Source organism: Stigmatopora argus, chromosome 19 (assembly GCF_051989625.1).
Source record: "Stigmatopora argus isolate UIUO_Sarg chromosome 19, RoL_Sarg_1.0, whole genome shotgun sequence".
In the NCBI taxonomy this organism is placed as follows: Eukaryota; Metazoa; Chordata; class Actinopteri; order Syngnathiformes; family Syngnathidae; genus Stigmatopora; species Stigmatopora argus.
Genome location: NC_135405.1, coordinates 12,426,234 through 12,439,843, shown reverse-complemented (window position 1 = coordinate 12,439,843; position 13,610 = coordinate 12,426,234). Strand labels below are relative to the sequence as shown.

The 13,610-nt window shown below is 39.8% G+C and overlaps 1 protein-coding gene across 3 annotated transcripts in view; it reads right to left on the bottom strand.

The window, feature by feature from the left end:
* bcl11bb (BCL11 transcription factor B b) overlaps window positions 1-13,610 on the bottom strand; it is a 33,275-nt gene that overhangs the window by 14,674 nt on the left and 4,991 nt on the right. For 2 of the 3 annotated variants that reach the window (XM_077586655.1, XM_077586656.1), the window contains exon 1: window positions 8,290-8,552. In XM_077586655.1, coding sequence (XP_077442781.1) covers window positions 8,290-8,413 — 124 coding nt within the window. In that variant the 5' untranslated portion in view covers window positions 8,414-8,552. Of the gene's footprint in view, window positions 1-8,289; window positions 8,668-13,610 lie in introns of those variants that run through there. The other variant, XM_077586657.1, reaches the window with a different exon arrangement.

Here is a 13,610-nt window from a genome sequence, read left to right as displayed (position 1 = left end):
CCAGCAGTCAAATGGTCCTCATAATCCTCTTATTTAAGTCTTCTCATACCCCAGGAAAATTTAAAAAAGATGCAAATAGTTGGAGGCTTTAATATTTGCCAGATATGTCTAATCATTTCTGCCCACTCGTAAATTTTAGCAGCGCTTGCAGCCACAACAAAGGAAGACTTTTTAATTTTTTTTTATTGCTTTGACATTCAATTACTATTTTGTTTTCGCAAATAGTGCAACTTTATTTAAGTTTAAGTTTTTGGGGTGAATTGTGTCAGACTTTAACAAATTATTATTATTTTCCTCAATGGAAACTATAGAAACTAAATTATATTGACTGTTTCCACCTTTTTTTTTTTAAAGAAAAGAAAAAAAACAAATTGTCACCTTTGTTTTTGAGGTAAAAAAAAAATTCTAAAAAAAATTTTGAATTCCCAATTAAATTAAAATATTAAACAGTTTCTGATTGGACAAAAAAAACAATACACATTTGGCAAAATTGCGAAAAAAATGTTATTTCTTTTTTTTAATATTTAATTTAAATTGGATTTTAAGATTTACTTGCTTTTTATTATTTTTTACAAACTATTTTTCAGCTATATTTTAACATTTTTCTAAATTTATTCATTTTTTAGAATCCCAATTTTTATGTCATCCAACTTGTCCAAGCTAACTTAAACTATAGCATGCCATTTTTTTTCATTGTTCATTTTTTGTGCTATTACCACTTCTATTCCAAACAAGATAACACTGCCGGTCTTCCAAGAACAAATAGATTGGCCAGCCAAGCCGTCAACGTGATTTCTCCCCGCGGCCACGTTAGCGATTGCCCTCATCTCGTATTTTGGCGTCAGCGTAATTGTGGCAGACAAGCCAGCGGGGAAAGTTGGGGGCGTATTTTAGTAGCGGGGGCCAGGCTCTAAGTGCAGCGTGAAAAGCTCTCAGCATCTTGGCGGCGGCGGCTAAAAAGCCAAATAAAGCACGTCACCGCGCGGGACGCTAATGAGATAAGAGGAAGGGGAGGCGCTAACAAGCCAAGTCGCTTACTGTTTTTTTTTTATCTTAAGACGTTAATGGCGGGGGGGAAAAAGAGGCGAAGGGGCCCCCCGACAATAGCGAACGGCGCCCGGGCTCTCGGACTCTCGATAATGGCGGGAGAGGAAATGTTTGCAACGAGGGAAAATGCTTTGCTAACACGGCCGCTGCAATTGTCAAAATGTTCTGATAATGCTGGCCAAGTTTCAAAAGTACATTTAATGTTGTTTTAATGGAATGATTGGGTTTTTGAAGGTAAGTTTTGACATTTTAGGAAAAGTTTGTTTTGGGATAAAAAAATGACGGTGAGATATTGATTGAAAGGAATAATAATAATGTTGAATTTTCAAATACGGGATGAATGAAGGTTAATCTAAAAATCGAATCTAATCTAGTATTTTTTATCTCAAATTTTAAATAATCCTGATATTCTTCGATTTTTTTAAAAGTACTGTAAGACTGAGAACGTTATGCTTATATAAATTCAAAATTTTAGGAATTTTAAAACCAAAAAAAATCTAAAATCTGCCTTTTTTGTGGCAAAAACTATGATATCAAAATAAAACATTTATCTATATCACAATTTCATATTTTTTCGAATTCCTTTAAATTTCCAAATAAATATCCCCCTTTTCCATGCACATATTTGCGTAACTTTTTTTCCTTTAAAAAATGAAATAAAATGAAAAAAAATATTTTCCCAAGTAAAAGCGACTTTTTAAAATGCAGTTTTTTTCAAAACACGATCTAGTGGCAACTTCAATCTGGCAACTTTTTCCCTCATTTCTTCCAGCGAATTTATTCAAACGGCAAATCTTTATTTAAACCCGAGTTCTGAACATGCTAGCACGTTTCGTAGCCAAAACAATGCCCAAATAGTTCCAAACTGGCTACAAAGCTGGCCAGAACGCGGTGCGAAATTCTCTTAATGGCTTTTTTTCAGGGGGGGTGTCGGAGCAGAGAGTGCACGCACACATCTGGAGCGCGCGGCACATGCTGTAAGTTAGCGGTGGCGCTCGCACTCCAAATTAGTGGCCACTTTTATTCCCCCGCTGTGGTCGGAAAATATCAAATCTGCTGCCATGTGAGTGCCATAAAGCAGCTCGTGCTGCGTTTGATGCCTTCCTTCATGTGGGATTCCTTAACTCTTGCCTACGCGCCGGCGCTTTTTAGCCAACGTCGCTCGTGTCAGCGGATTCCAAAGTGCATTTTTTCCGCTCTGCGTTAATTGTGCAGTGGACCCTCGTTTATCGCGCGGTTAGCGTGGGATTTTTTTTTCGCGCAGGCACGCTATAAAGTTCTGGGATCTGAGTTAAACCGGCAGAGGTGGTCTTGTCTGGGGGCTTTTTATAACATACCGCCCGTCAAAAAAAATTGAATTCTTCTCAATGAAGCCATGGCACTTTTTTTACGCACTGTTATAACTTGACTTTGCTAAAAACTTTGGAAATTTTCACTTTTAGGGGAGAGTAATAGAGGGAATTTGTTTCTTTTTAAATTGGACTTTTATTCTGAAATTTTCACTTTTAGGGGAGAGTAATAGAGGGGATGTGTTTCTTTTAAATTTGACTTTTATTCTGAAATTTTCACTTTTAGGGGAGAGTAATAGAGGGAATGTGTTTCTTTTAAATTTGACTTTTATTCTGAAATTTTCACTTTTGGGGGAGAGTAATAGAGGGAATTTGTTTCTTTTTAAATTTGACTTTTATTCTGAAATTTTCACTTTTAGGGGAGAGTAATAGAGGGAAATTGTTTCTTTTTAAATTTTGACTTTTATTCTGAAATTTTCACGTTTGGGAAGAGTGATAGAGGGAATTTGTTTTAATTGTTCATCATAATTGTATTTTTTAATGTGGCTATAATTCAAATGATGTGTTAATGAAATGTAAAAGTCATTTTTTAAAATAGTATTTAACTCATTCCATGCCATTGATGATAGAAGTCCAATTTATTTGTTGAATATTTTCATCATTTTACCAACATCAGTAAGCTATTTAGTTTTCTAAATAAGAACTATATTTTTCAACAAATTTGGCATGTTTTTTTTATACATTTATACCTACAAAATGATATATACGTGTATTACTACCCACCAAAAAAATCACAATCTCATATAAGGACTATAAAATTAAAGTAGTATCTCAAAATATTCAACTCAAACTATATGTATTCCTCCTAAATCGACTTATTTCTTCTAACGTTTAAACTTTTCTTTCTACATTTTTTTTAATCTCCTCTGATGTCCTCATAGCAACCAATCACAAGCCTCTCTCCATTTAACCCGCGGAAACGCTACTCCCGGCCAACTTTACCACGATTCCCCCGCCGCCGTCCGAGTCGCCGCGCGGCCTCCTCGCTGTTTACTTCCTGTTTACCCCCGCGCCGCATCGTCCTCAAGGAGGTCAAAACATCCCCGAAAACACCCCCCCATCCTCCTGCACGCGCGCACCCCCCCCATTTCCCATGCATGCATTCCGATTGAACATGTTTTTAATCTGCCGCTCGACAGCAGGGACGCGCGTGCACGCCGCCGTCCGCATTTGTAGCTACAAAAAGCCACGAGAGGGAGGTCGGAATCATAAACAAGTTGGTGTTACTTACGCAGGAAAAAAATAAATAAATAAAAACGCTTAAAATGGAAGCGTCGTCGTACTCCGCTCCCCACTGACTGACGGCGAACCAAAATAAACGCCGCATGCCTCGCAGCAGACGTAAGATGGATGCGCTGGCACGCTTTCAAAATACTCTCGTTTTTATTTTTATTTATTTTTTGCAAACGTTCACCCCTAATCGCGCCCCGCGAGCTCGGACATCAAAATGTTTTTTTTTTTTTTTTTTTTTTAACCAGGGCGGGGGGTGAAGGAAAAAAAAATCATCGGGAGTAATTAACGCATTTTCATATGCAAATGTGATTAATGCAAAACTACAAAGTCATTATGCAAATGAGCTTTTCCTTGAGCCTCTGTACAAATATTCGCCGCTCAAATCAGGGATCGGTCTCGCCGTCTTGTTTTATCTAACCCCCACCCTATTTTCCCGTTTTTTTTTTTTCGAGTAGAGATAATACATAAGTAGCATGTGAAGTTATTTGGACGGCGTGCACGTACGTGCGCGTGCGCGCGTGCTAGCTAGCGGGACGCCACCCGCCTTCTGATTGCGGGGCTGCTCGGCACTGGAGCGAGACGAGGAAGCGGGCGCGCAGGGGAAGGTATGAATATGCAAAAGCCTGATTGCTTTTCATGATTAAAGCCTATTTAATATGCAAATGAGAGCAAGCCAGGTGATTAAAAGAGCACTGGGTGGTGGGGCACAATAATAATATTCCAAAAAAGAAAGATGGGGTGAAGGAGATTCAGATTCGGCGTTTGACCTCTCGGGCCGAGAAAGTCGTGGTTGAAGCGTTAATTAAAGTCAGAGGCTGCCATTGACGGGGAAAGACGTCAATGGGGATTCACCGCCAGAACATTGGAAATTGAGACTTATTATTTACCGTCGCAAGACCCAACTAACGTCACGAAACGGCTAAAATCTCAAAAATTCAATTAACGCGTGCTGGAATTCGTGGTTGCCCAAATGTCCCCAAATGAAAATAAATGTGTGGCGTCCCGGATTTTATTTTGAAATTCCCGCTTCTTGTTTAGCAACGGCAGACCAAAACATGACAATGAAAACCCAAACAACCCTCACAAAATGTCTTTTTCAGAATAAAAGTCAAGTCGAGGTTGAATAGAGATGCACTACAGCAATTTAAGAAAATATTTCTCAGGAAAAATGGGCCTCACTTTTACAGTAAATTTACTGTAGGCCCATTTTTCTTGAGAAATTTTTACTTAAATTGCTGTAGTGCTGCCTGTATTTCCATTTTGTGGGTGAATATCTTTATCTGCGCTTCCTAAAACAACTTGCCAGTCTTCAAACAGGATTTTGGCAGTCGGCGCTCAACATTATGGGCACCGGCACCCCCTCCGTTCCCCCCCAAAATGGCCGAAAACGCGTCGAGAGAGATGTTTACGGATGTCGCTGTCACCGTCTTATGAAATATTCACCCCCTGATCTCTTAGACGCCCCCAGTGTGTGTTTTCGAGCCTCAAAGCGTTCCGATCCATTTCGACTGGGAGGACTCTAGTATTTTTTTCCCATTTCCACTTCAAATGGATTGGACGCCCATTCCCGTCAAAGGCCAAATATAATTCGGACGTATTGTTGTTTTAGGTGAAAGACCAAATTAGGTGAAAATGTGACTTGTTGTCCAGTATATTATTTATTTTTTTCCCATTTCCACCCTGTTTCTGTCATTGGTAGCTAACAAGTAAATAAGTCACGTTGTTGTTGTTATTGTTGTATGAGGTCATCGACCAATCAGACAAGGTGAAATTGTAACTTGTTGTCCAGTATATTATTTCTTTTTTCCCATTTCCACTTGCGTGTTTCTGTCATTGGTAGCTTACAAGTAAATAAGTCACGTCTTGTTGTTGTTATTGTTGTATGAGGTCAAGGACCAATCAGACGAGGTGAAAATGTAACTTGTTGTCCAGTATATTATTTTTAATTTATACTTTTTTCCCATTTCCAGGTTAAAATGCGTGTTTCTGTCATTGGTAGCTAACAAGTAAATAGTAAAATAAGTTGAAAGAGCAACCAAACTAGGTGAAAATCTAACAATACATTTTCCTTTTTTTCCCTTTTCCAGTTCAAATGGATTGGACAGGTATCAATGTCAATGGCAGCATTAAATTAATGGATAGAAGTCGTACCTGAGGTTAGTAATGCTGACTTTTCTGACATTGTCAGAAAGCATTTCATTGAACATCAATTGTATTTTTGGCATTTTAGCATCCGTCACACTGAGCTCGGTTTCTAATATTACAATTTTGCGTTGGTTGATTTCATTTTTTGAATTAATGACGGAGCTTCCAAAAATAACCAGACAAGCCGGAATACCTAAAAAGTGGCTCATTAAAAGATTTCGCCGTGCAAGCGAGTGCTTTTTCACCCCCGACGTGACAAGTGACGAGCATTGTCGAGGTGTCGCGCCGCGTTTGGGAAATAAACATTAAAATAGAAAAAGACTTTGCACGCAAACGCTCGCCGTCTTTCACAGGAAGTCGACGTGCGAACCTGAACAAAATAATGCATGTCGAGCGGAAATTAAATATGAAAAAAAAATAATGATGACGATGCAACTGCTTGTTTGTTTTTATGACCTTCCAAGACCTTCGAGATTTTTGTTGGGAATTATTTTAACATGATAGGAAAATACCAAACACATTTTTTTTAAATCAGAATATTTGTAAAAATAATTCAATATTTTTAAGATTATTTCACGATTTTTTTTACATTACAATTAAATGTTAAAATTATTCTAACCCTATTAAGTGGCCACAACCCAAACAACTTTTTGCCCCATTTAAGACTTTTATCTTAAAATAAATAAACAATCAATAAATACATCTTAAATACTAGCATTTGTTTAAATGATTAATCCATGCATTACATTACTTTGTTAGAATTATAAATGCATTTATCAGGTAATACAATGTTATTAAAAGCTAAGCTAATAAAATTAACAGTACTTTTCCCCCATTGTATTAAACTCATTGCATGCCATTGACAGCGGTAGACGTCCAATTCATTTCGTCCTCGTCAGACCCGAACGTTCCAAATGACGTCCCCGCGTGACAAATTTAACGAGGATCACATTCTCGACGTCCCGAAAGCGGCGTGACATCACGTCGCCGCTAATTATTTCCGACGTGGAGAGGTTCGATGATCAAACCTCCCGTCGACGTAATCCCCGCCCTGACGGCCCGTCACCCTTCTAATCCCATCACCTGCGCGCCCGTAGATAAACCTTCACGAAATAACTCGTAAATTCCGGCGCCCGACCGGACGCGGCGAGCCAACGAAAGGCTTCAAAATGCTGCATTCAAGGAGCGTAGGAGGCGGGGATGTCCTACTCGTCACCTTCTTTCCTCGCTCTTTGCAATCGGTTTCGGCTCAAGACCCCCCGCGGGCCCCTGCGCGCGCACCCCCCGTACATGTGTGTAAAACACACGCACACACTCGTGTCGAGCTAATGAAATCATCTGTGGCTACATTAATCCCTCCTGAAGGCCACAGTCAAAATAACAAGGATTCTTTTAAACGCGGCTATCTTTCGCAGACAGGTGACATCCGCGCACACTCTTTCTAAAAAAAAAAAAGGGAGCTTATCCAAGCGCTTTTCTGACGCACGGCAGCCAAGATGTCCCCGCTGAGAAAATGGCCTCATTACAAGAGGGATGTCAAAGTTGGTGGCGCGCAAGTACGAGTTCGAGGAGCTCTCGTGGCGGTTTTTCTTGTGTCAACTTAGGCAAATGGCCCTGCAATTAAAGATGGCTAACAGTGGAGGATAACACGCTAAAATAAGATAAAAGTTGCCATCACGCCGACATAGGAAGATGAGTAAGCGTTGAAGGGTCAAAAGTGCTCTTAATAGTCTTTAACGTCAATAAATGTCCAATCCGCCGGGAGCAAAATGGATGAGAGCTCCATTGCCGTCTATGGTGATGAATTAATTGTTTTTTTTTATTGTATTCAATGTATTTTGTATAACTTTTTTTTTTTAAATGATTTATGAATAAACTCTCACCTCGTAAACTTTTAGGTTTTGCATTATCAAATAAATTGAGGGAGAAAAATAATTCTTGTGACTTTTTCTGAACTGAAATTTGCACGTCTACAGCTGTCAATGGCATGCAATGAGTTAAATACAATGGGGAAAAGTACTGTTAATTTTATTATCTTAGCTTTTAATAACATTGTATTAACTGATAAATGCATTAATAATTTTAACATAGCAACGTAATTAATATATTTTTTTTTAAATGCTAGTATTTAAGATTTATTTATTTTAAGATAAAGGTCTTAAATGGGGGAAAAGTTGTCTGGGTTGTGGCCACTCTATTTTATAGGGTTAGAATCATTTTAAAATTTAATTTTAATGTAAAAAAAATCGTGAAATAATCTAAAAAAAATATTGAATTATTTTTACAAATATTCTGATTTAAAAAAAATGTGTTTATTTTCGTATCATGCACCAATCCACGCAAAGACGCACATTTGAGACCTCCCCTTTTTTAAAGACAATTCAAAATTAAGAACATCATGTCTTAAATATTGGACAGCCCCTTAGAATCCTAATATAGACGCCTGAAAATATGATTTTACATTTTTTTTTGGGGGGGGGGTGTATGATTTCAATGAAAGGTCAAAAGGTCATACCTCCTTTTTCTTGTTTTGGGCAGATCCCCTTCGCCGGAGTAAGCCTCCGGTGGATGTCCTCGTCTCCCCCGGGCGTGGCTTGGACGCCCACCTCCACGGGCAGCATGGGCCCCCCTCTAAACATCCCCAGCGCGTGGCCCCGGGGGGAGATGGGGATGCTGGCGGCCCCTCCGGCCTCCCCGGGCTTGACGGAAAAGGAGCCGGGCGCCCCCTGCGGTGGGCCTCGGCACAGGCGGCGCTTGTGCTCGATGAAGACCAGGATGTCCCCCAGGGGGAAGTTGGTCTGGCACTGGCCGCACGTCAGCAGGTCGTGCTCCTCGGGGCCCCGGAGGGCGGGGCCCGGGGACGGAGATCTCGCTGTTGCGTCATTGACGTCGGCTGCGACCGGAAAAAAAAAAGGCACGGTAAGTCGCCATTTTGGTTCAACATTGAATGAGTTGAGTTGTTGTTACTATGATATACTGTACAATATCTTTTAGTACAATTAGAAAGGAATCTCCACACAAAGTTGGTTAATTTACATACATGAGAAGGATAAGAGATTTTCATAGATGTAAAATATTTTTTTATTTGGTAGTTTTTAATGAGCCTTTGTTTGCTTTCTTCTCTTATAAGACAATTGATAGTATTTCTTTTTTTAGTGTATTTTTTGTGACTTTACGTAGCGTACAATGCTACTATTTTAAGTTTGATAACAATCCCTCCATTCTTAAGTTAATTTTAATGCGTATAGACATGACATCATTTTAAATCCTGGAGGGGCTAAAAATTAAAAACCACAACAAAACAATGAAGGTACTTTTTTTTTGCAAAATTATCTCTTAACCAGTTGAACAATAACAAACTATTTGCATGTTGTGACGTCTTACAAAACAATTTAATCACAACGCCAGACAGCTTTCCAAAAAACGGAAAAACCACACCAAAACAAAAATGCGTTATTTATAGCCTAATTTACTCTCACCTCGCATTACAAGTTAAACGAGTCGTAATCAACGATCGAAAATTAAAATACGTAAGCCTCCCTGCTTTTATTCTCGCCATATTTCACTTTCATCCACGCACCAAATTTGCGGCCATTAGAGACCCGATAGCGGCGACCGCTCCCCGGCGCACGACATCCTCTTCCCAAAACAATGAAGCCAGCTAACAACTTATCTAGCCCACCTCGGCGTGGGCGGTACCCCTAGAACACCCGCGTTTCGTGTGTGTTCTGCTAGCCCCTGTGGCCAGGAAGCTCTTCATCTCACGCTGAGTTTCCGCCGACGCCCTTCACATCTTTTGCAGAGCCGTCAATCGTGCGACAAGGCCGCATCCATCCTGTGTAGCGCGTGTGTGTGCCAAACACACACACACACACCAAAAAAAAAACAATGTGTGCACGCGCAGGTGAGTCAAGCGCCGTGTTCTCCGCAGACGTAAAATCTATAGAGGTCCTGTTACCAGAGTAAATCTCATTCTTCACACATCTGACACGGTCATTAATAACCATTACACACACATACACACACATACACACACATGTGCGCACACACACCCCGTCGGCGTCGACTCGGTCCCTCGACTTAGCGCGAATCCCGGAAGGACCACCTGGAAAATAGTGGCCTTTTCCGCCCCCCCAGCCGGAAGCTGTCAAGAAGCTCCAGGTCGGACGGACGGGAGGGGGGGAGTCGGGGCATCTCGGGCCCAGGGAGAGGCTCCCGTGCCTGGGGTAAATGTTGGCCCTCCCACCCCCTCTTTCCTCCAAGCTCCATCTCGCTTCTCTCCAAACATGACACCCCTAATAATTGCCAGGGCTAAGATAACGACGGTGTGTGTGTGTGTGGGTGGGTGTGTGGGTATGTTATCAGCGGCAAGATCCTAAACTGCCTTATCTCTCGTCTCAAAACCGTCAGAGCGCCGTTCCTCCTCCAAACTTCCCGTCGCGCACCGTTTTTCCTTCCCCCAATTTTCCCCAAATGTTTTGCTATTCATTCCGCCATTTTTTTTTTTTAAACCCCTCCCCGCAACCTCCCCCCGCCGTTCCACTCCTGACACGGAAGGCTGGCGCGGCGCCAGATCATTTCCATCTCATCATCTTTGGCGGCGGCGGAGGAACACAAACGCGTATTTACCTGCGGATCACACAGCTTGTGGCCGGAATTCACCAAAAACACGCTAATAGATGCAAGCGGCGGCGGCCATATTGCGCGTGAGCTCGCGCGACGTATATTAGAAGCAAATCGCCGAGCTAACAACAAGGCGTGTTGCTATTTGCGGCCGGGATGATGGGACAGGTGGCGTGATGGCGTCGGCCCACACGTGATCCGCGTTAGCAAGAATCTTGAAATATTCCGTCAGCCTTAGCGTTATTGCCAAAGGTTTTTTTATATAATAAATAGATAAACGAGACAAACCGTGACAGTAGTAGTGGCATCGATTTGAGATCGGTTAAAAAAAGTACTTCAAACCCCCCAAAAAATGTACTCTCAATTTAATAAAATAGTTTTACGTGTACATAAGAAAATGATACAATTTCCCCCCAAAAATACTTTTTTTAGGCTATAAAACGACAAACTTTCAAAGATTCACTTTGGCTCTGAAACATAAAAGATTGCAGTACGTACACAACTTTCAATGTATTAATGTAGTATTTTGTTTTGGTGTGTGATTACTAATGTTGAACTATTGTTATTAAATGATTTGGTCTGACACTCCTAAATTTGACTAAAGTAAAAGAATTAAAACTGGTATTTCAGCTTCAGATTATTAAAATTACTTGAAAACAAAAAGATACCAAAATTTAGGCTACTATTTTTGGTCATATATATTTTTAGTCCATAATGTGGTCTACATTTTTTGGGTAAATATACACAATTGCAAGTCAGTGAGTAAAATGAGTTCCATTTCAAGCAGTTTTAAATTATTTTTTTCAAAATGTGATCCAGTGATATGCTAATCGTAGTTGTAGTGTTTTTATCTATTTTAAAAGTGCCAATTTTTTTGCGATTCTCAATTTTGCCTTGAGTAAAATAGAGTCCTAAAATGTGAAAACATACAAGGTTGCTAATTTAAAGCAGCCCGAGTAAAGTACTACGTTGTCTTTGATTAGCTTCTACTCAAATGTACTTGCATACAAAGGTCACATATTTCTGTCTAATATATACAAATTTTCAATTTTCATAACCTTCACATTTTCCCTCTTACATTACAAAAATTATTTTGCAGGTTTTATTCATTTCATGACACTCAAATATCTTAAATCATCATCGTCATGAAGATACCAAGGTAGAACCCTATTTACTTGTCGACTGGATAATGAGTCACTTTTGTGAGAGGATAAAGAATATACGCATGAGTTTTATATGATTAACTGCTACACAATGCGAAACTTTTAACTGTCAAATTCTAAAAAAAAAAAAAAAAAAAAAAAGGTTCAAATCACTCTTATCTAAAATAAAATCACTATAATAGACCCCTTCTTGTAATGCACATTTTGACCAATAGGTGATGCCCAAATTGGAATCCATGTATGTTTCGATCTTGAACCAATCAGGCATCCAAGACAATTCAAAATGGCCGCACCTATAACTTCCTTAGATCACATACAACATAGTTTGCTCAAATATTCACATTAATGAATCTATTATTAATGATATTGTGCTGTTTATATATTTTTTTAATTTTATTTTACCCTTACAAAGCTCTTATTGACTACCATTTTGACTTGTTTTGGTAAAATAATGTATACAAATGTTCTGCTTCTGTTTACACTGTATAGTTTTCGGTTGCAGCACTACTTGATACATTTCTCATATATTAGGGAGGCTTTAGAGCGCCTCCTATCTGCCAACAGCAGCACTGCGGCTTTAACTCCTTGGCTAATTCGCGATCGGGTGAAAGAAATTTCCGAATCTCGTTTAAAAGCTGGCGTTGTTGTTCAAAGCGAGCTGGAGGGGGCGTTTTGCGAGCTTACATCCGCACCCTTTAATAAATGCCATAAAAAAAGGCTAATGATGGCGGCCCGGCTGATGTAAACGATGCCTGGCTGACTTCAATTCCCAGCCAGGTCTGTCGCTCGGTGGAATTTTAGGGAAAGGGAATATTGCGCCCGCCCACATTCGCGCTCGTCTCTGTTTGCGTTTTTCTCGGCTAAAAGAGACAACGTAAGTACGGGGGGAAGGGGAGGGGTTTGTTTATTTGGTTCTGAAAAATTGACAACTACTGGATGGATTCACGTTTAGGTTTTGTAGCCACTATTGGCTTTTTTTAAAAATTATGTGATACCTTTTTTGTCAGTTTATTTCTTATTGAGTGGGATTTTTTATATTTTTTTTCTCTGTTGTTTTCTTTTTTTAAATTCTTTTATTCAGTGTGAAAGCATTTTTTTGTCAGTTTATTTCTTATTGAGTGGGATTTTTTTTCTTTTTTTCTCTATTGTTTTCTTTTTTTAAATTATTTTATTCAGTGTCAAAGCGTTTTTTGTCAGTTTATTTCTTATTGAGTGAGATTTTTTTTCTTTTTTTCTCGATTGTTTTCTTTTTGTAATTATTTTATTTAGTGTGAAAGCATTTTTTGTCATTTATTTCTTATTGAGTGTGATTTTTATTTTCTTTTTTTCTCCATTATTTTCTTTTTTAAATTATTTTATTCAGTGTGAAAGCATTTTTTTGTCTTTTTTGTCAGTTTATTTCTTAGTGTGTTTTTTCCCCCATTTTTTCATTTTTTTTTCTCGTGTCTTTTGAAATTTTAAAATTGACTTCATTTTTCTTGGAGGGATTTTTGTTTGTATTCAAAATTTGGGTTTATTCTATGGGAGCTATTTCCAATTTTATTAGAAGCATTAGATTAGAATTTTGTGTCTGTTGGGTTTTTCACGTTCTTAAATTTATTTATTTTTTACCCCCCCCCCCCCCCCCCCCCCCCCAGGCGCGGTGGTGTTGCTAAGTAGTGTGTGGGGGGGTCGGTTCGTTTGGGTGGGTGATCGCGTCTCCCATCGGGAACGAACGACGACGGCATCGCAGATGGCGGCAATCAAAAATTCAAACGACAAGCGACCTCACTTTAGCCTTCGCCGCCTCCGCGGGAAATGGCGGCGGGGATTGGCGGCGGAGCCCTCCGATCAACGTTTGACAAAACTTTAGCGCGATAAGATAGCGAGCGAGCGAGCGAGCGCGGCGTACAAAATTCATCAGATGTGCTCGGCTGACGCCGCTAAAATATTCAAGCCAAATGAAGGAACAAAGTGAAATGGCCGACAGCCAATCGAGAGCCAATCAACGCCTCCGAGCTCGTCGTCTGCTTGCTTACTCCGTTTGTGTGGACGTACATTTGTGTGTGTG